The 23,212-nt window shown below is 38.6% G+C and overlaps 1 protein-coding gene across 5 annotated transcripts in view; it reads left to right on the top strand.

Annotated features, from left to right (window-relative positions):
- The window catches only part of XRCC4 (X-ray repair cross complementing 4), an 89,132-nt gene that overhangs the window by 14,102 nt on the left and 51,818 nt on the right, over window positions 1-23,212 (top strand). For all 5 annotated transcript variants that reach the window (XM_039567494.1, XM_019292150.3, XM_039567493.1 and 2 more), the window contains 2 exons: window positions 430-579; window positions 3,111-3,298. In XM_039567494.1, coding sequence (XP_039423428.1) covers window positions 441-579; window positions 3,111-3,298 — 327 coding nt within the window. In that variant the 5' untranslated portion in view covers window positions 430-440. The remainder of the gene's footprint in view (window positions 1-429; window positions 580-3,110; window positions 3,299-23,212) is intronic.

Below are 23,212 nucleotides of genomic sequence, written 5' to 3'. Positions count from 1 at the left end.
GCTTTGCTGTGAAGCTTAGGAGCAGCTTTTGCGTGGCAGTCTTCCAGATGAATATTGGTTATTTTGAATTATGTTAAATGTTCTGTACTTTGGGTGATAGCAGGCGGTGAGTTAAAAACAGAGCCATGGGGAAGAGCTTGTGTGTAGTAATTTCCTGTCCCCCAGCTTCCTGACAGCGTCTTAATTTGAGACTATTCAAATACACTTAGTTGTTGGCACTGTTCTTTTAAACCTTACTTATTATAATCCAGTTTCCTGTTTGAAAGTACCACCAGTTCTCTGACAAACTGAATTTGGGGAGGAAAGTTAGAATAAAATTACAAGCACGCTTGTGTTTGTATATTCCCCCCCCCACAACCCCCAAGCTAGTTATGTAAAGCTGTTAAGCACCCCAGTGGTTTTAACAAGATTTTCTTGCTTTTTAAACAGGTGTTGGGAAGATGGAGAAGACTTTGAACAGAATTCATCCAGTTTCTGATCCAGAAGCAACCTATTTTCTACAGGTGTCATGGGAAAAGGATTTAGGCACTGGCTTTGATTTACTTCTTAGTGATTGTCAGTGTGCATGGACTGGGACAGGTAATAATGGAAAGAAAAATACATTGATTTAAATTATTCCTGCTCTTTATTGCTGCTTTTGAAACACTTTCTGGACTGTGACCCACAACTTGTATGAAAACCATTTCATGGGCATTTTGTCCCCAGTGATGGAGGAGGTGGGGTTCATGATCTTCTGGGATGTGAGAAGAAGAGAGAGCTTTGAGATCTGGAGAGCTTGTGTGTCAAAGCTAAAACTAATTCATTGAGCACATGGATATGCAATGTTTTGTTCTGTCTCAAGAATATATAATTTCTTGGAGTGATGCTGAAGTAACACTTCTGTGTCTTCTCCAGATTCTGGAACAAATGTGTATGTGAGTTGCATTTGCAAATTGGAGTCCATGAAACATTTAAGTGCAGATGTTTCTAAAATGTTTTCTTAAAATTTTAGTAGCCAAAGGTAGCTGTATTTGGTGCTGAAGTGAATTTGTGGGAAGGAAAAGGGACAATAAATTATCAGTAGGGAAAACTTAGCCTGTGGGATTTTTTTCCCCACTCTAAAACCTCAGTAAAAGGATGGGTCTTTGCATAAGTGCATGCTCCTCTCACTCATGCCCAGCAAAAAAAGGTTAGATTTGTGTGTTCCTTGAGAAATGTGTCAAATACTTGATCAAAAGCCCTTCTCTCAGTAGCAAAAATATTTTAGAGGGAGGAGAGAATGATACATTTTACAGCAAATAGCAGGCAAGGCCATTTTCTGGACTCTTTATCTGAATTACAAGAACCCACATAGTTCCTTCTTCCTTCCTTCTCCCTGCCCAAAAGATGTTGTTTCTCCCCAGTTCCTATATAAGCCAAGCTTTCATATAGGTCTGAGATTAGATAAATGTATGTCAACATTTAAATTAAATCTGCTCTTCCATATTCCTTTTAACATTTCAAACGCTCCATGGATCAGGGGTCCTTGCACAAAGGAAATACATGTATTCCAATCCTGATTCCCTGTAGTGAAAGGTTTTTCTTTCTTGGCTTGACAATAGTCAAGTTATTTTGAAAATAACAAGAAGGGTGTTAACAATGATAAATACTGTTTTTTCTGTGTGAAGGATCTTCTTGTTCTTAGGCGACTTCAAAATCCTCAGTTTAGAATTCACAAAAAGAGGACTCTTTATTTTTCCAAGCGAAGGCTGTGCCACTATAGCTGGGAGTGTATAGAAAAAATAGGTAGACACAGTTCTCATTTTGTTGATTTCCTGCATCTGGCAGAAAGGCTGATAATGATTTCCCAAAGCAGAGGGGAGTGAAAGCAGGATGACCTCCCTCTTTTAAAAAGGAAAGAAAGAAACCCACACCAGTTCAGCATGAGCACTGGGTGCTCATCCAAAGGAGAGTTTTTTCTGTTCTGGAAGAATCTGATCCCTTTCTGAGGAATTCCTGCTGAATTCCTAGTCCCTTGAATAATTTCATTGGGGATTGGCGTTCTTGTGCATGAGGCCTTCCTACTGCACTGCTCTGTGCTTTCAGACAACAGAACATTGGTTTTGGTCACTTTCTGAAGTTACTGCGTCATGTTTGAGACTGCTTGGATTTTAAATTCAAAACCTGGAGGGAGGGAAAGCAACGGTCAGAATATTCTTGCTGTAGGAAATCCCTTTTGGGTTTCTCATGCTGTGGATTATTTTGCTTGGCAAGACCTACCAGGAAGAGAGTGAGAGCTGCTGATGGAGTTGTCTTTTATGGGTTTTGTATGTTTAAGGTGATGATGAAATGTGTTAGGAGTCCTGTTTAAGGAGAGAGGGAAAACAGTGAATGTTGCAGGGGAGGAGAAGCACACAAACATGCAATGTAATCTACTGTATTACCTTTGTATTGGGTTAGAGAGCTACATCTATGAGGATTTATGCATTTCATATTTCCATAATGATTGATCAGTTCTGCTGGTTATATAACATAAAGAAACATGCAGCATATACAGGAAAAAATCCCCCACAGTGCTCTGTTGCAGTATTTCAGTGTCTTTCTTTTTATGACTTTCTTAATTGCCATTAAAAGTTTTATCTTCTCAGTATTGAAATCACTGTTCTAGACAAACACTCCTTTTATTACTCTTTCAAACCTACCTTTTTCTGCCCCTCTTTGCCTCCTGCTGCAAGGAATTCCACATTTCTCTCTGTACTGTTTTGGGGCACTTCAGGCAACTAGAATTGTGGATGAGTAGCAATAAAGCAATAACCCATTTTCAGACGGGAAAAAAAGGGACAGAACTTAATATTTCTGAAAAACACAGTATTCCTGCTACATTTCCACTGGTGGAAATGGCACACTGATGTATGTCAAGCGAAGAATAATCTCCTGATATTTCATGGAATCACAGAATTATAAAATGCCGTGGGATGGAAGGGACCTTAAAGGTCAGTGCATATATTTTATGTATAGATATAAAAATACATATTTTATATATATGTATAGATACAAATCTATATAAATATATGTTTTATATATAATGTATAATATAGATACTTGTTCACACACATTGGATTATTTATTTCTCACATGTCTCTTTCTGATAGTGTCTGAAGCAGACATTTCTAGGGAGGCTGCTGACATAGAAATGGACAGAGAAAAATATGTGGAAGAGCTGAGGAAGGCACTGATAGCTGGAGAAGAGTCAGCTGGCAAATACAACTTTGTGATTTCAAGAGATGAGCAGAATAAGGCCTGTCACTTTTCTTATGAAAGGAACCTGAAGGATGGCTCTGTAAGTAGATAAGTGTTTAAATTTGACTGTTAAACAATGAGAATGGAACACATTCTTGTGTTTTATTAAGGTCTTTAAAACCAGACAGACTTGTGATACTCATTCCAGATTGAGTGAGTGTTGTGAGGTCTTCCATGGGCCAAAGCTGGAAAGAAAGTTGGTGGTTTGGGGTAGATGCTGCCCTTTTGAAATTGTAGCCTCCTGTGCAATTCTGTTTTCCTTGTTCCTTCATCCTGTCTCTGTACTACTCACCTAAATTAGAAAAAAAATAAAAATCAGGCAAGATTATCTTCAAATGCTAAAACATAGTTTTAAAATCAGTTTTTCTGTTACTTCAGATATTTTGTAAGCTAAGGCTAAAATTGTTGCATTAAATTGCAAAGGAGAAAGTGGTTCCATGCTGCTTGCTTGGCTGCCAAGGAAAAAGCACCCTCTTAAAAGGAGAAAGAAACCAGTAATCTGTATCTACAGACACTTCTGGTTATTTCAGGTTGTGCTTTGGTGTGTTCAAACTTTTCTGAGGAAGAAGCTAACTTAAAGCAAATTCCTAGTTTGTACTTTAATTTTTTTTTTTTTAATTTTTTACATGCCTTTTTCCTTGTGCAATATAGGACTTTTCAGCCCAGTTTGGCTCTTGAGGAGCCAAAAGTTAGGTCATGTATGTCTGCCAGTCTGCATTATCAGTATTTCTGTGAATTTACCCATGACCATATTGACTATAAACCCCTTTTTGACACTTTTGTGAGCTGTTTGGTTGCTCACAAAGAGGTTGCAAGTGCCATATTACAAGGTTAGGACCAGATTGTACTCAGAAATTGAGAGCAGTAAAGGAAAGAATGCTTTTTTTGTTCCTGCTCTGTGTTTCACATACTCTAAATACAAGACAGATTAAATGCATGCTGTATTTTTATTACGTGAAAATATCCTTATGTATGTGGGCTCACCTAATATGTGTTTCCATCGATTAAGGCTTATGAGAAATTTAAATTGTATGGAAACAACTGTGTGTTGATTTAGGAAAATAATAATAATCTGGCCAAAGAAACTGAAAAAAAAAAGAACCTCAATTCTTATGTAAGCTTTAAACTTTGGGTGTCGAAAGAATGGTTTTAGATAAGATGGGATTTCCTGGGTGAAAATACACCTTTTTTTTTCCCCCCCCCTTCTGTACTATAAACTAATGCCTATGAAAAAAATTGCCAAAGCAATTATGTAGCATTAAATAATAGAAATGGTTTTCAGGTGTGTAATACAATATGTTCCACACGTTTTGCGAACTCTCTGTGGAAGTATTCGTGATCTATCTCTTTCAGCATCACATTAGGAAATTTTCCTGGGCTCTGTACATCCAGAGGGCTAAATGTAAATTTAGCACAGAGGAAGCCTAGAGAAACTATTCTGCAGCTTAAACATGACTTCAATTCAGTGTTTATCTCTTATCAGCCCTTGCTTTTCTTACTGGGTGTTTGCCTTTACATCTTTTATTTAGTAGTTATGAATATTTTCTCTTTCTCCTTTCATATTTCAGAAACTGTTTAGATAAAGAAATTAAACACTTCCCAGTCTTGGGAAGAGTGTTGCAGGGCCAGGGTGAACAAATTCTGTCAAATTACTGTGAATAAATAGGAGATTACTGTTCTTAAACTAATGTTTTTGTCACTTGATATAAAAGAAAAGAAAAAATTAGAGGACAGCATGCATGAAGATGTAGTTGGCTGTGTTTGCATACTGAATGTTCTGTTCAGTGTTTAATAATTAACAGTTTTTAGTAAAAGAACCACAAAAACTTCTGCAATGCATTGTTACACTCTGAGCTATAAAATGTTTACAATTCATGTAGGTAACTTTTACTGCAGAATCTTTTAATGAAATTGGTACATGGGTCCCCGAGAGTAAATTTCATAGTCTTAGAAAATCAATATGCCTTGCCTTATTTTTTAGAATTATATGCATGCTTATATACACAAATTTGGTTATTTTAATTGTTTTTAATGGGACCTGCCTAGGACATGATGCTGATCACCAGCAGTCACCTATGCCCAGTTAATTCCCAGAGCTGAGCTCTGTCTTAATTCTCCACCCCCTGTGGGACTTGTGACTGGCAAATCTCTGACCTAGATACTGATTTACTGTTTCCATGGCTGTACCAAACTGTGCTACTTGAAATAAGTTTTACCTTCTTTGCAGCATCTTGCTAAAGCTCTGCTGCCATAAAGCCTAATTATGTGCCAAAACTGTGTTGGGTGGTCCGTAGGAGTGCAAATAAAAGTGGTGAGGTGATGTTAAGCAAAGGAAAATATAGGAATATTATTGAGAAATATTTTCTGATATGGAAATTTGTTTTACTGCCCAGGTGTTTTCTGGAGGAAGTGGTGGCAGCCCCAGCATGCCCCTTGCTTTAAAGGGGGCTGGAATGAAAATTGCATAATAATTATCTGTAATTATCATTGGCAGTGTAGTACATTTGCTGACTTAAGGTGCTTGATTCACCTGTTGTTTAGTTAATGAACAGATAGCTTCCTTCCATGAACTGATGTGCTTACACCTACTCCTGCACTGCTTTGATGGCATGATACCAAACCTCAATCTCCAAATAATTTTAAAAGTGTTTATAATCATTAATGCGTAATAATGGCGTGTGTGTAAGGTTTATGTAATGAATGAGTGCTGATGGTTTGGTTTTTGAATGGATGGAAAACTTCCCCAAGTCACAAAGAATTCCTGTATGATTTAGAGGAAGCACAGTGTAACGTGTTTGTTTTGTAGTGACCTGGTTGCCTGTAATGTTTAGAAGCATCAGAATAAGAAAAATAATCTAACTTAAGGGATGTCCATAAGGGTTTTAGTACTTATTTAAATATCTTTTGGAAATGTTGGTCAGGAGAGATAAGATGATGTCTGAGCTTTAGAAACACTGGTTCTGGCTGTGCCTCAGGATGCGCAGCTGAGCCGAAGAAGTTGTGCCTTTAAAAACCGTGACGCGTTCGGTGAAAATCCTGATGTGTTTTGTGAGAATTCCGACGCGTTTGGTGAAAATCCTGGCGTGTTTGTGATTTATCTCCCTCAGGACAGGTGGCTCTGCCTCTGGGAGCCGTGCCTGGGGTGTTGGGGGCTGCTCGGAGGGACCCTGGAATAACAAAGTCTGCGGAGTACAGTGGGAATTGTGTGCGGATCCAGCTGCAGCCCCGGACGGGCCACACACACGGAGACCCCGAGAGGGGCCGGGGAGGCTGGTCCAGCTCAACTGCTGCCACCTAAACAAACACCAGCCACAGAGGCAGTGATTTAGCGCTTGATCTAAGTAGGTGACCACTGGGAAGTAAATCTTTCCAAGTGCTTCAGCGAGTCACTCCACATATAATAAATAATGGAAATCCGGCAAGCTCTTTTTTTTTTTTTTTTTTTTTTTGGGGCTGGCAATTAAATAGACTAAATAGCCTTTGATAAACAATTGAGTGCTAGCAGTCTGTTTTTTTACAGTAATGTGACAGGCTCTGGGTTTTTTTTTTTTCCTTGCCTTTTGCTTAAGTTTGTAAACAGGGAGGGTAAGAGCTTAACAAATTCCACCTTAGATGCAGAACTGTTGCTAATTAGGATGATGGAAGAGATGCTGTTGTTTGTCTCCCCCATTTCCTGTGGCTGCTTTTCCCTGGTTGGGCCAGTGAGTTCATTATAAGTTTACTAAAAGTTGAAAAAAAGCTGGAGAAGCTAACCAAAACTTTTCACAGCATACTAAATGAGAGAAAAGTATTTGGTAGAGCTCTTTGTGCTGTCCAAACTGTCTTGGTTCAAGGTCTGAGTAGTTACTTTGCTCCAAACCACTGAGGATGTGTTGTTTGGTTAGCAAAGGTCACTGGGAGTTCAGGTTGTTTCCCAGGCAATTCCACCAGCTGAGGAGAGAGGAAGATGAAATGATTAATCCTTAGGTCAGTGTGAAAGTAATGACACTTATATCACTTAATGTCTGTATACTTCAGGACCTGAGAGCGGGCACTTGAATGGGTTTCTTGGAAGCCCATTTTGGAAATAGGTGGCTTCTAATGTGCCTTATGTAATAAAAACATTAAGTGTTATCTTGTAAGTAATCTCAGGCTTCTGCCACATGATTTTTCCCATCTTACCTCGAGTGTGTACCCTCAAGTCTTTCAGGTACACTGGAAATGCAGTGTATCACTTCTGTAGCCCTGAGGTGAGAAAAGCCATTTCTTAAAGAATGATTCCTCACCATATTAGTAGGTGTACAATATTTCACAGAAGTCCTGGTGAATTAAGTAATTAAGCTCTGCTACTTTCCTTACTCCTATTAGAGTATATATTTGATTGCTGCTTCTGATAAGCTGTAGTTTGGAGAAATTAATTTAAAATACTGGGAATTTATACCTTTAAAGCTGGTATTGTTGAAAAAAAGAAGAATCAAACACTGTGACAAAAAAATTCTCTTCAGTTTTTCTCAACCTGTTAGGATCTGTGTATTTCACTGGACTTACCCAGTTGAACAAAAATGGTAGTTTAATTGCTTTAAGGCCTACTGCAAACTACAGTATAAAGGGCATTTCCTTATTTCCTAGTACAATGAGAGTCTAAATATATTTAAAGTACATGTAACATGTTCATAAAATAACAGATTTGGATCTGTGCAAGAATTGTCAGTTATCCTTCCTCCCTCCTGGTGTTTTTGTGTTGTCTCCCCTCCTTTCCTCTCGATTCCTTCAGATTTTCCCTTTTTGGAATACCTGCTGCGCATTTCAGATCCCTGTGTAGACATCAAGGCTTGCTTTCATTTACAGAATGGAATACAAGTGCTTTCCTTTTAGGAGGAAAAACTCTTTAAATCATGGCATATTGATAAGCTTTAGTTTCCCAAACACAAATTACGGAGGACAGTAGATGCTCTGGAAAAGAGATTACTGTGTGTGGGCTCCAAACCTTCACTGCAAGACCCCAGTCCTGTATTTTCTGTGAGGATGAACAGCACCCAGAGCCTGAAAACCAACTAGAATCTCACCAGTGGTTTCTCTTCAGAAACTCTCTCACAACTCCAGTGGGAGCATTCATCTTTCTACCTGCAAAGTCACAGGAGAGCTCACAAGCTCAAGATAATGTTTTGTTAACTCTTAGGTTCACTAAAATAGGACCTTTTCCAGTATGAAGTATTGAATGGATATGTTTAAACTCTCAAAGCAGCTTCAACATCTACCTGTATTACTTCTGCTACAGTCACAGAAAATGTCTTGAAATGTAAGAAAAGGGCAAATTTAAGATGTCCTGTATCTTTTAAAAAGTGACAGGTATGGAAATATCGCTGGGTGACGTGATGCAGAAATAAGAGAGCTGCAGAATGCGCTGTGAGGAAGGTGTTAACGCCTCTGTGGATTTCTTTCCTTAAGTTGTGGTGATCTAAAATACGTGTCTTTGGTTTTAACTCACCCCTCTGTATTAGTAGTCCACATATAAAAATGAACTTTTCTCTGAACAGTGAAGACAAGTCCCTAATTTCTGTGTCCAATGAGCAGAGCAAGATCAACTCTTTTTCTGGTGGAACAGCACTACCATAAGTTTGCTGGTTCCCGAGAAACTCTGTGAACTGTTGTGCCTGACCATAGGATTTGACAGAATGCTAATTACTCCCTGTTGCATGCCAGTGTGTGGAATGAGTGTTTTTCATCACAAGGACAAAATCTAAGGGTCTTTGATTTGGGATTTAAAATTTGAAGCCAAAACGCCCATATATTGGGAATTGGTGAGTAAAATATTTGATTAGAATTGTTCTGAAATGTTTCAGTCTCACTGGAAAATTCTTTGGCAGGTAGTTTTCTTCATCCAAATCTTGAATGTGGTTCTCTTGTAAAAATACGTTTCCCAGAAAGGCAGGTACAGCACACAATTTCAAGAGTAGGTTTCTGGGTAGCATCGTTCCAGGAAAAAGCTCTTCCATAGAGGATGATTTGTTTCATTATCTTTTCTTCTTGTTCCTCTCAGGTACCTCTGCAAATAATGCCTGACATTTCATTTAAAATCAGATGTCAGTTGCTCTGTTGGGTACAAAGTGTAACTGGGTTTTTTCTTACTTTTGGAACTGAAATCCTTGTCTTTCTGTATGTGTTTTTCTCTGACAAGTCTTAACTTTTGGGGGTTTTTAACACTTTGAGGTATGGTTTTTTGTTCTGTTCATAAAAGCACGCTGTCTTCTCAGTGTGTGAATAATACCTGTAGGTTATTAGCCTCACACAAATTTGTAACAGAATATTGCCAATAGTCTTAGGGGCTGCAGATCTACCAAGAGGTGGAATTTGGAAACAGTCAGGTTTTTTTCTTTGCTTGTTTAATTGATGGCTATACATCTTGGAAAGCAATGGGAGATTTATTCCCATTAATTCATATTGTTACCTTGCAGTTGTGTTTTGTACCTGTTCAGTTTTAGCTGGGATGAGAATTTGTGGTTCTGTATAGTTCATCCATCTCAGAAACATCATAGGGATGAATTTTGCTATTTAGTTGGAATAAGCCTGACTCGACTCTTCCAGTCTATCCTGAGTCCATATTCTTCTCCTCTGAGCTGAATCACTCTGAGGAAAAATAAAAATAAGAAAAGGGTTTATCTAATGTAGCTTTTAGAGACTAACCTGAGCTATTGATCAGGAACTTCTGATCTGGGTGAGAGGTCCAAGCCTGAGGTGATGTGGGGAAGATGCATAGCCCAAAGAAAAATTGTGAGCTTCTCCAGCCTTTACAAGCACTGTTTTATTTTCAATTTTGGTTGGGGTTTTTTTTGTTTGGTTTTTTTTTTTTTTTCCTAATAATTGATAACAGAACAACTTACTGTCATCTTTTACTTCCCTGGGCTCACAAAGGAGTTAAAACTTGATTTTAAAATCAAAATGGTGATTTTCTAAATCAGCCATCACCTCTACAGTTTTGGTTTTGCCAGTGTTACTGGCTTGATGTACTGAAATACATTGAGAAATGTAGTTCATCTCATTAAGAACTTATGAGACATTGTCTAGGACATGGGTCGAAACTGAGGAATTCAAATAGGAATTGCACTAAAATACGTAGTATTTAGTTTGGATTTATATGCACTGATTTGTATGCCAGAAAAAAGTTATGTTTCTGACACCACCTGAAGGTTTTGTTAGCTCTGATGGGGGACCAAAAACCATGTTTTGCTTGACTGTACATAAGTAAATATGAGTTGTCTCTTGTTCAAGAGGTCAGAGAAATAATCAGCCTGCTCTTATGTGTGTGTGCTAGCTTGAAAAGCCTGTAAACGACACAGATTTTTTTTATCCAAAAATCCTTGCAGGCTGTGGGTGAATTACTAGAGATGTTTGTGGAAGGGATATTTTAATAGGCCCCTTCTGTGGACATGTGGTAACAGAAGTCCTGTGCTAACCAGTGCAAGGGGGCTGTTACCTGTATTAGCTACCTGACATAATTATAGTTTAACAGTGGTGTAATCTGGGGAAAAAACCAGCATGACTGCAAAAAGGACATTATTTCTCTGGAGAAGAACATTCAGGTACCAGTCCTTTAATTTTTCCTTTTTGAATGTGGTCCTCAAGAATTTTTTTCTTCAGTTTTTCTCAAGCAACTATTTTCTTTGTTGATTGCCAAGATGTAAACTTACTATTTACCACAGGGATAAGACTGAGCTTATCCACTTTCACTAAGGATATTGATTTGTGGGGAATAATCGGGGCAGATAAAATGAGGAGAGAGTAAGAGTACTATTTCTTTGATCAGGGTCTAGTAAAATTGGGCACTCAAACACAAAACCCAAACACGAGAGAGAAGACATACTTAGCTCATTTTGGGTTCTGTGGGACAGGCTGATACCTAAAACTGAGCGTGTGGCATCTGTTTACACACCTTTATTACCAAGTTTTTAAGCCTGGGAGTCAGGAGCTGCTGCCTTTGCCCCTCCTGGCTGAGCTGTGTGGTTTATCTCAAGTTTGTCAGGCAGGGCTTGGAGAACACGAGAGCAGAGGTTCCTCCCTGGGGCTCTGCCAGGGCTGCATGTGCTCATCAAATGTTGTTTAGTCACGGCAGCATGTTTATGCCATCTGCAAATGCATGTGCTCCCCTTCCTGAACAATGCTCTTTAATCAAGACCACTATTGTGGAGAGGCTAGCAGGAGCAGTATACATAATCAGCAGGATGCCAAAATTAGAGTTACACGTGCATTTTTCCCTAGCCCCCACCACGTCAGCTCAGGGTAGCAAGCTTCCAGAGGGTGCCACTTCTCTGGAATTAGTACCTTTATCCATAATCTCTCGTACTTGTGTGTATATTATTCAGAGTCCAAGTTGTTTAAAGAGCTTTGTGGTAATAATAACAAATCAAGAGTCGTCGTGGAGAATTGTTAAGCCTATAGGAATTGCCTGCTATCTTTTATTTGTTAGGAGACTCCATTTTTCCAGGTCTGTCTAAACAGAAACATCCACTAAACCATTTCACATCTGTTGTACTCCTTTCTTCCTATTTCAAAAGCGTGAGCTTTTTGTTCCACTTATTTTTCTGAACAATTTTTTCATTCTGTTAAAGCTCCCCTAACTTTCTGCTAGTTCTTTCTGCTGGGTACTAAAGGAACTCTTAGAGAATGCAAATGTGTTTGAGATGGTGTTAATTCCCTTGGTAAAAGCTGGGAAGTGAAGTGTGCCAGGCAGTGTTCTGAGAATGCATGTGTTCATAGATGATAGTAATGATATTTGAATGATTTACATATATATCATATGTGTGTTAGGATATTTATTCATAAATATACACTCAATTTTACCTTTTCCATTTCTTGCAGAATAATAGAATAATTAGGGCTGGTAGGGACCTTAAAGACAATTTCTGTAAATTTCTTGTCGATTTTTAATGGCAATTATTAAAGGTGTTTTGCTTCAACAATAACTTGTGTCCTATTGACACAAAACTTTATGTTTTGTTGTGGGTTTGCTTGTGGTTTCTTTTTCCTATGGAAATCAGTAGTGGGGCAGGAGGAAAGATCTCTTTTCTGATAGTGCTGTAGTGCTTGATAAAGCTGAGCTAGTTAATCCCAGTATCCCTAGAGCTGGGTGAGACAACCACCCTGGACCTTTCTCCCTTTTCAAACCAATTTTTTTCTTAGGAAAAATGTTTATATTTTAAATTTGATCTTTCAATTGCTTTCTTTAAATTGCAATTTGAAGGCTTTAGGCTAGATTTAGATAAAATCTAGCTGTCTAAACTCAGGGTTTGTCATACTGCTCCTTGAGGAGTGTTAGATTTTACTTGTTGAAAAAGAGAAGCTTGAAACTGAGTCAGTGACATGTCTATCTGTCTTTCATAAATTAAAATTTTGTGACACCATCTTTTTGTCGTGGAGGTTCTCTGTGTGATTGCGCAGCTGATTCAGAGGTCACTAAAATTCTGTTAACTGCTTTTTGTTAAATTTACCACATGTGGCATACTTGGTTTTGATTCATCAGAACTGGGTGCAGTCAAATGTTTATCAGTTATCTGCCAGTCTCAGATTTTAGTCAATTAATTTTTAGTTCTCTGTTACTTTCACCTGAAGAAACTGTTGTTGTATTTCAGGGTGTGTGAGTGACTCTGCAGGTTGTGCCCAGTGACTGTTACAAAACTGGGTATTTTATGTACTTGAGCATGGAAAATGATGTCATTCAACAAATGGCAGCTACCTTAATTAAAAAAGAAATTAAAGAAAGTCCCTAGATGTCAGGTCACATGCTTTAGGAAAATAACATTGATTCCACGATACAGGAGTGTTTTCCTTTCAGCTGCAACTTTAAACCTGATCTGGACCATGACACTGGAAAGAAATACATTTCCATATGGTAAAAGGAATGTAGTCATATTTGTTGAAAAATTCATGTGGCTTTCTCCATAAAGCTGTTAATGCTTCAGTAGTCTGGTGGGTGACATAAACCCTCTGTGCCTTATTGTTTTTAGTAGCTTTGAAGAGAAAATGGCAATCAAGAGAAAGTGGTCTTTATCATAGGCACTCTTTTTAAATAAAGAAATGAAATATTACAACTTATTAGTATATGATGGAAACACCAGGTGTACCAGGCTATACTGAGCTCTCTGTAGACTTAGATCAGGGTGGTAGCAACATGCACTGATATTGAGAAGGAAATCTCTACTTTGCTCTAAGGCTAAAGCAGCAGCTAGGGAAAAAATATTCTCAAATTGTTCTTTGAACATTCGGATATGTTGTGGGAAATGCAGGGGAAATTATGGGAAAGCGTTTTTTTTCCTGCTTCCTGTAATTCAGAGAAGTAAATTTATAGTGCAAAGGTAGCATTTATGGGGTGTCAGTCTGTGATGGATGCTTTAGTCCATCACGAGTGTTGTGTAATTGTTGTTTTCAGAGTACTGTGTGACAAGATGGAGATCGTGTTTGTACTTAAAGCTTTTGGGTAGTGCTCAAAAACAGCTTATGGCTGACAAATATTGTAGATGGGCTGCTGCTAACACCCAAGCCTAAACTACCAAGACTTTTGGTAGTTTAGGAACTAACCCTGTCTCTGACATTAACACAGCTTGGATTGTGCAATGACCTTAATTAGCTGAAATGTTCTGATATTTCTACAGAAACTTTACTGGAAACTTACACAAGTTTTGAAAAGATACATTTAACCTGTTAATTGACTTACGCGGCCTGTTTTGAAGGAACATGCCTTTTGAGAAGTGAATGTGTGTTTTTACTTTAGAAAAGAAGGTGCCAACGAAACCTAAAGTTGTAGCTAAAACATATTCGAGCCACGCTGGGGTTTTTTTGCAATAATTAAGAATTTCCCAAGTGATGTCTAAATGGATTCTCAGTTTGCCCTGAAGTTGGACATTTAAATTGGGAGCTCATCCTGTTACAGGTCCCAGCTGCTCTCCTCAGTGAAGAAGAGTGAGTATTCATAGCCATGGGCTAAGAAGGGTTGTTTGAGAGATAGGATCTGGTTTCCTTCAGTGTTTGTTTTCAAGGATTATCTTTTGGTTGCAGTGGATTCCCAGCTGTTTCACAGGTCCTAAATTTTCCATTCATTATCAACTTGACACCTGTGGAGGATAGGCAAGATCTTGAGTTTCCATCAGGTCTTTCCCATGGGCACAGAAGCTAATTTTAGAACATTTTGTAGATAAGCCATTCAAATGATTGTTTCAGAGCATTTTAGGTCATAGAAGTCTTTTATTTTACTGTGAAGTGTTGTAACTGGTAGAGATGGCAGCAGTTGCAGGCAATGGCATGGACAATGGATAGTTTTATAGTAGTGCTGTTGTAGGTATTTCAGTTTGGACACTTCTGTCCAAATAAAATAACATTTTGCTGGAAGTTCCACTGGGAGTAACACTATGAGAATGCTGAGTTTTTTCCTGAAGTCAGTTTTTCATAGTCCTCTCTATGTGGTGACTTCAAAAGCTGATATCTCTGCCTGTTGGCCTTCTCATACTTAGGGAGGGTTTGTGTGCATATTCTCTGAAGAATTTCAGCCTGTCTTTTTTGTTGTTTTACCTGTTCCAAGTGTTACATGAGGAAGTTCACACTGGTGAGAGACAGTGATGTGCAGTATTTAAGTCAGCAGTAGAAGAGATAGCCAAGAAAAAGAACCTGGAACTTCTAACTTATTTGTCAAACACAATTACAAGTGAGTTTGGGTTTCAGAAATACTATTTATTATTCAGTCCATTAGCTGGATCCTGTTGGAGCAAACAATCACATGCAGCTGAAGCAGCAGCTTTTCAGTTTGAAGCTTCTAAATTTTGATCATTTCAGCTATGGGGCGTCCTCGTAAGTTGAAAATTATGTCTCAGTGCAACTCAGAAGTTTCATTTGTTGAAAGGAAGTGTGAGATGTCAAGGGAGGGCTCAGTTCTCGTATTTGTGCTAAGCCTTAAAACCTGGCTACTAGGTCAGCCAATTTATGTCTCAATAGCTTTGGACTTGTACAGCAGTCATTCTTTACTGTGCCTTCACAGTGACTCAGCCCAGGCAGATTTCCATCCCCCTTTTCCACCCCACTCCCCTGGATTAGTCATATGCAATTTAGCAGTGTTAGAGGAGCTGTTTCTGGGCTCTCTCTGCAGATAGTTTTGATTATCAAAAAACAAAAGGACTTAATTCACGGATATCTTGTAACTTGGAGACTTCATTCTGAACAGAACAGAAAGCCTGTTCCTTTCCTTTCAAAAAAAAAAAAGTCACTGTGATAGAATAGTGTTTGGATTTGTAAAGAGAAACATAATTACATTTTTGCACTAACTTCTGTTAGCACAAAAATTCAGAAAAAAAAAATCTCAAAACTGATTCTGTTTCTCTTGGTCTGTTTATAGCATTCATCTCTTTTGTGTTGTTTTCACTTTAATTTTCTTTCATCTTGCTATTTTTGAGTCCCTTCCCTGAAGCTCATTGCTGGGCACAGCTATAAAATTATCAAGCTGAGGCTTAAAACTGCTAAAACACCGAGTTTGATGCATGTTACACCTTGGAACTGCACGAGTACATTACAAGCAAAGAATTTCCATGGCTCCCCTTCAGCATCACAGTCTCAGCTGCTCATATGGCATCCATCTGTGGTCTTCTGGCAGCAGCCTGGGCTGCTGCATGGGAGTTTTTGGAGTTCAGAGCTAACCTCATGTCTGTCTTCCCATCACTCTGGAAGTTACGAAAATTTTTCATGGCTGCCCTGAAGTGAGCTATTAAAATATTACAGACACAGGCGATTGAATTAATATTGCTGCGAGTTAATAATGGGAACGTAGGTCTGGGGTTTGGGTTTGTTTTTGGTTTTTTTTTTTTTAATAACAAAGCCAATATCTTTGATTTCTTTTCTTTAGCTGCGTGTTCTGTATGTGCAGATTATGGTGGATTTCTTACACAGAAAGGATAATTGATTCTTGTTTGATTAATATGGATTTATGCTGCCTTGCCTTTAGAAAAGGTAATAAAGACCATACAGATGGTTGAATTAAGTACATAGATCTATATCAAGATTTAAAATGTTTTAAGGATCAAAAGTCTCGCTGTTTCTTAAGAAAGCACATTTAAATGAGATTTTTCCTACTCAAGTGGGAGTGTACAAGTACAAAGGACTGGATAGAAAAAAGTGAGTTTACAAAAGATAATCAGGATAAGATTAATATAATGAAAAAAACCTGCAACTTAGAATTATGAGCAGAAATGCTTTTTTTGGAAAAAAATTCTGTGAATTGTGCTAGGCTTATATTTTTGTTCTTATTGGGTTTCTGAATAATGCTGAAAAAAGTTGCCATCACTTCAGAGCAGACCAAGATGTTCCATTAGTATTTCTCCTCTGAATCTGAGAAGCAAAAATATTTGTGTGTCACAAAGACAATCCATTAGTTACTAGGGAAGATATTACAGAGATGAACACATTTAAATTACCATTCTCCTCAAATAAATGGTCTCCAAGAGAGCAAAAAGAATTGGCTGAACTGATGTCTGGCTTGCTCGAGTCTGGTTTTAATGCTAAATCCATGGGAAGTTATGGAAGACTTGAAAATGTGCTACTGTTCTGTCAGCATGCAGTGGGTATCCTATCCCACTTGTTGGTGTTGAAATCTGAAGCTGCCTGTACTGTAGTCAGTCTGGAATTAAAGTAATAGGCAAGTCTGCTAAAATACTAAAGGGATTACAGAATGAAAATGTAATTCTGGCTGGTAAATTTCCTTTACAAAAAAATCCCTCTGCAGGAGAGGATCAAGGTTTACATCCCTATAGTTACTCATGTCCAAAGAGGAGAGTGTCAAGATCACTTAGACTGACCGAAAAGTGGGAAAAAAAAAGATTGTTAAGGAAATCTGTGGATGAAGAATATCACAGTAGATTTTTTTGAGGTAGCATTTCAGAAGTTTCCATATTCTACATGAAAGCTGGATTTAATTATTTCCCATTAAATGCCTGAGGATTTGAAACTCAGTGAAATAAGCAATGGCTGTGGTTCTTACATTTGTACTGTTGTTCAAGCCTAAAATAAATGTGGTACATGTTTCATGTCTGCTGTAGTTAGAAAGTCTCCAGGTACGTTTGCCCATTAAATATGAGGACATCCCTGCAGGTTGTGTCCTTGAGGTGTCACTGCTGTTTTCATCTGTTCAGAGAATAAAATGTCAGCGAACTCCCACAGTACTTCTTCATATCTTGTATTACTCTTTGTCTTTATCCTGTATTGTTTCAAAGTGAGACTCTGCCACGCAAGTTCCGCATTTCGTTTCCCCTTTTTGGTGGATTAGGTAAGGCACAATAAAATCCAGGAATGAAAGCTGTTATCAGAAACCAAAGATTTTCAGAAGTGACGGGCAGTGGTGTGGCTCTTGACTCACATATCTGTTTTTAGGCTTATCATCTGCAGGGTGAAGAAATGTGGTATCATACCACTGTGAGATGGAGAGCAAAAAAAAAGTTTGTGGGTGCATTTTCCAAGTGGTGGATATGGTTATTGTGAGGAAACTGGGCAATTTCTTGGTTTTTTAAAAATAAAAACGAGTTGAAAGATGTGATCTCTTCAAACCACAAAACACGTGAGCTACCTTAGGACCTTAGAATTTAGCAGAAAGGGTTGTTCAAAATTGGAGAACTATTTTAAAGCTTCTTTAGAAGAGCTGTGTTGAAAGGGTTTGAGGGGAGCTTGGGCTTGTAGCTTTTGCCAGCAGTTTTTCACATTGGAGAGATTTGAGCAAAGGTCAAAACTTGGACACTGGAAGTGAAATGTTTATGTTTCATGTCTTGGTGCTTGAAATTAGTGGATGTTTTTTGAGACTCGGAAAAGCAAATGATTGTTTTTCTCAAGTAAAGTTTTGGTGGTGGCAGTTCTGTGGAAGAGTAAGAGTAGTTGTGGCGTTATAAAATTGTGTGAAACATAGTTTTTTCTGAAGTGGTTTGTGCCTGTGTGGAGGTCTGAGATGGGAGTGAGAAAAGGAGGACGCAAAGCAGGAAACTTCTGGGTGAGATAAACTGAGATGGGGTCATCAGCCTCCCTCCAGGGGAGATGGGGAGAAGGACTGGGTTAAGCTGGGCAGTACATGTCTTCATTAAGGCAGAACAGCTGTAGCTTGACATTTTGGTGCTCTACAATTGGGATTGGCCAAAGTTCATTTTGGATCCTTTCGGGTTTTGTGCGTTCGGAGTCCCGCGTCTCCTTTGGCCCGAGACCGTCGGTGCACGTACAGTATAAAGCTGAGAAAACAGTTCCTTGAACAAATGTGTTCTGCATGTCATGTTCAAAACAAACAGGCAGTGTATTGCTGTGGCAACCAGACAATAAACAAGCGAAAGAAAGGACAATCTCCCTTAAATTCAGTGTGCGAGCAGTTAGTTCATTTAACAGGATTATCTTCTGTAGCGTGTGATCACCACGTTGTAGCAACAGAGTATCTGTATAACATGTATGATATTTCTCAGTCTGCTTTTTATCTCTACAAGTTTATATTTCAATAAATCTAAGAAATACTGTGTGAATATTTAGCATGATTGCATAATTAAAGAAAAAAAGAGCACGAGGTTGGCACTGATGGTCTTAGAAACTGAATAGAGAATGGTGTCTTGTTTCATTTCTGTTCATTTTTTCCCTCTAGACGTCACTCCAGGTTCACAAACAAGCAAACAAAAGGAGTTAAGCTCCTTCTTTAGTCCCTGCCTATGTACCTTAGCTATCAGTGGGGTTTGGAGCTGCTGTGGAGCCTGAGCTGGCAGGCGGGGAGGCAGCGCTGGTCCAGGACAGGGTGGTTCCTGCTGGTTACTCACCCACTGGACAATATGCTGGAAAAGCTTGCAGCACTGCTCTTTTCACCAAGTTCCTGAGTTATGAAGGGCTTCTGTTCAGCCCTGGTTGCAGGCCATCAGCTTCATTGTGTCTCATTTGTTTTTGGAAGCGTCTTTCAAAACTCGCGTTGGTGGGTTGCAGTTACTGTAGCGGTCTAATGCGGACTGCCTTGGAAATGCTCTGTGCCAATCTTTCAAATGATTTCCTCAGTATTTCTAAGTCTTCTAGCAAATCTTTAGGCAGCTGAGACTGATCCATCTCCTCTTCTGAATCTGTAAAGTAAAAATATTTGTGTGTCACGAAGACAATCCATTAGTTACTAAGGAAGATATTACATAGATGAGCACATTTAAGTTTGTAACTTGTTGAATTTTATCATGGAATCAAGACTGTTAGATCAATATCATTCAATGATAATTTTATTGGCACCTTTTTTTTTTTGAAGTAAAAATTATGTATTCACTTCACTTCTCTTTTTGTTCCTTCAAAAACGGTCCCAAAAGTTGATTAAGGGGTTAAATACGACTTTTCAAAACTAGTTACAAATTGGCTATATCCAGGTGATTTTCATTAACCTGCATGGTTCCTGCTGATCTGGGTAAAGAAGAGGAAAAGTTTGTGTGCTCCTTGGGTCATATCTGCAGCAGCTTTATTTATGTATCAATAAAAACATAGCAATGCCTGTGACAGGCCTGTGCTGTAGGTGTCAGATCTGGTGTTTCCTCAGCACTCCCAGGCACAGGGTAGGATTGTTGGGTCTGTCCTGTGCAGGGCCAGGAGCTGGACTTGGAAGGGACACATCAGGATCATCAAACTCAGGATATTCCATGATCCTAATAAAGTGCCAGATGTGGTAGCCCTCTTGAGCCACTTATCGTAAGCATGCAGTTAATTTAGGAGTATTGGGCCACTGAATTAATTAAAAAGTAGTCTCAGCTCCATGCCCCGACTGTTTTCTCTCTCCTGACTCCTCTGACAAGTGCACAGTCTTATGACCTGTGGGGAAGCAACTGTTTTAAATATTAAAAATCTTGACGTAGCTGATCCAGATTGGAATTGCTTTAGGCCTTGCCCTCCAGCTATTTCAGATGCAGGTTGGCAGTGTGATTGAATAAAAGTTCTTCCCTTGAAAGAAGTTTCTTTTGACTCTGGTACTAAGGCTCATATACACTTGTATTTTATTTCTTTCTTGGCTAGACTGAAGAACCACAGAGACCGTGCTCTGAGCCTCAGTGGGGCTGAAATGGGGTGTAACTCCTGAAACCTGACTCCTGTAAATAAGGGATCCACCATGAACCAACTGCTAGTTCTGAGTGAACAATGGAAGTATTGTGTATTTACATCCATTTTAATACAACAACCAAAACCAAAGCCCCATATACAGAGTACCGTTTTTGTAAGGAGAAACACCAGCACGGTGGTTGTGTGTGGCATGATAACAGAAATGCACATCCTCCGAGCTCACTTCAAGTGTGCTGGTTGAGATTGAGAAGTTGATGGCTTTTTTAGAGGTAGTTTGAATTTTAGGTCAACAGTTGTTTTCCAACTCAGCCTTGCAAGGAGAACAATGTCAGTAGCTGTAGGCAAATGGAAAGGTGAGCTCTGCAGAGAAAAATAACAGATGCCCTCTGAATAGTTACGAGTCTGCACTTAAACAGGCTGAGGCTTCTTCCACAATCCTACTGGGCAGGAGATGATTTCTGAGAAGAGTGATTCTGCCTCGTCAGGGAGGAGCTGACCCATTGGGAGGGGCAGAAAAAGCTGAGGGGAAAGTCTCAGCTGCATCATAAAAGTTCCACTTTCACGAATCCAGTGATTCACTGGCGCTGCCTGGTGCCCTGAGTCACCGGTGGTGACACGAGCCAGCCCCATAAAAGGCCATTAATTAGCTAATTGCTACTAAAAAGAAAGCTGTTAATAGCTCTCACTTTTCATTCAGCCCTACTAAATGCAGAGAATAATGCAGGCTGAGCACTAATATTAAGGAAAATTAATTAATTTCTTTTTTTTTTTTGCCAATGTTATTTACAAATTGAATTAAAGCTGCTTGCTGCCACCATATTGTGATGGAAAGGCAATTAATGGATTTAGGATGAGCTTTCTGATGTTGGTAACTGGATTATTATACATGAAAAATAGGTTTCAGGCTGTCCTAAGGACTGAGGGGATGAAATTAGCTTTGCTGGGCTAGCATAGGCTTTTTGGTGTGGAAAATCATTCTGGAATTAAATGCTACAGAGAAGAAGAAAATTATAAAAAATTATACTAATTGTAGGGCTTTGCTTCCTTCAGGTTATTGTCTACTTCCTGTGTTTGTTGATCAAAGTATAATTTTAATTATGTTTCACATTTTTTGCATGGAGTTTCTGTGTATAACTGTGGCATCTAGACCCCTTTAGGTTGTGTCTTAAAGAAAAACTATTGGTATGGGAAACATCCAAACCAAACAATAGTAGACAAGATTTGAAGGGGAAGTAGATAACATTTTTACTGTGTTTTTTATTATTTATTTGAAGCCTACCTACCACAGTTGCCTCGCTGAGTAAGAATTTCAGCTTTTCACTCAAGTTTTGGCAGTCCCCATTGTGAACATTAGGGAAAAAGCTTAAAAATACATGGTTTCAAAGCTCAAAAATACCAAAAACAATATAGAAAAGAAGGTAAGAGTAAATAAAGTTAACACTTACTTTCAAAAAATGTTAATTTTAACCCTATATTATGATTTTGGGATAATGAAAAAATCGTTCTTACAATTTTTTTTTGGATGGGTCATTAGTGTTGGAGTTTAATGTGAAAAAAGCAAACAAGTGTTTGTTCTTCCAGTGCCATTACTGACCCCTTCCTTTACATTTCTTTCTGAATGACACTGATTTGAAATGTTTAAATGAGAAAGGACAAATCCTTAAGAAAAGAGGTCGAGGACTTCAGAATCCAAACTGTGGAGAATGTGAGTAAAAGTTGGAGAAGTGCTCATTAGCACTGCCAAAGGCAAGGAAAAGTGGATGTTGTGCTTTGTTAATGTCCCTTTTCAGCAGGGGCTGAGACTGTCTAATCCAATTTTGTGGTTTTGGGGGGAGATTTGAAGGCGTGTGGATCCTGGGCCATCTGCTCTCAGGAGATACTTGTTCAGGTAACTTTTAAGTTAAAAAATCATTATTTCTGTAGCTCTGGGAAGGAAATGGTATAAATAACTGATTTGTTAGTCAACTGTATACTGCAAAAACTGTTCAGCTTCAGGTTGAAATGGAATTGCTCTTGTGTATTGTCACTTTTGTAATGTAAGTGTTAGAAAAGAACAAACAGAAGTTGAGAATACTTGGTTTTTATTTAAATTCTATTTCTCTGTTCATCTTTCTCAAAAACAGTGAAGTGGCTACAATTTGAACAATCCTTAGAATAAGTAATCTGAGTTAAAAGAACTACTCTCAGCTTTGGAAACACTCATCTGTACTGATAAACAAGTGTTAAAAATGCTGGGAGGGAAATAATCTGTGGCAAAAGCAGTAGAGTTTTGAAGGAAAGGAGAAAAACAGTGGAACAGTGGAAAGAAAAACTGAAGGCAAACCTCTTGTTTTTGTGTCTCATAGTTCACAATGGTGATTTGTAGCAAAAAAGGCACAATGAAGCTCATACTTGCAGAAGGATATTTGAGTTTTCTAGTGCTTTGTGAGGCCCAAGAAATGGCTGAAAGATGAGAGTTTTTTCTGTTACAAGATAATTAAACTCATTGAAATTGTGCTGAAATTTGTCCTTTGCTGTTTTCTGTTTTCTTTTTGCTGAAGACAAAGTTGGCAGTTCAGAACACAAGAGGAAAGGGTTTTGGGATAGGTGCTATGATGCTGAAAATGAAGTATTTAAACAGCCAGACAAAATGCATTTGTAATGCTCTGACATTTATATCTGCTCAGTCATCTTACCAGTTAACACCCTGATGGCTGAAACAGTTTAAGAAAACACAGTAACAACTGGCAATGTGTGACCAGACACCACTGGGATCACAAATTCAGGAAAGCAAAGACAAAAACAGTGAAAAGCTAAAATTTCCAGAAACTAGGTGTGAACCTGTAGGCAGTGGTTCTGCTTTTCAAAGCATTGACCAGTGCAGATGTTGAGACATGCAAAGAAAAGAAAAGATAAAATGTACGGTATT

The sequence above is a fragment of the Corvus cornix genome, chromosome Z, assembly GCF_000738735.6.
Source record: "Corvus cornix cornix isolate S_Up_H32 chromosome Z, ASM73873v5, whole genome shotgun sequence".
NCBI lineage: Eukaryota > Metazoa > Chordata > Aves > Passeriformes > Corvidae > Corvus > Corvus cornix.
This window is presented reverse-complemented; position numbering and strand designations above follow the sequence as displayed.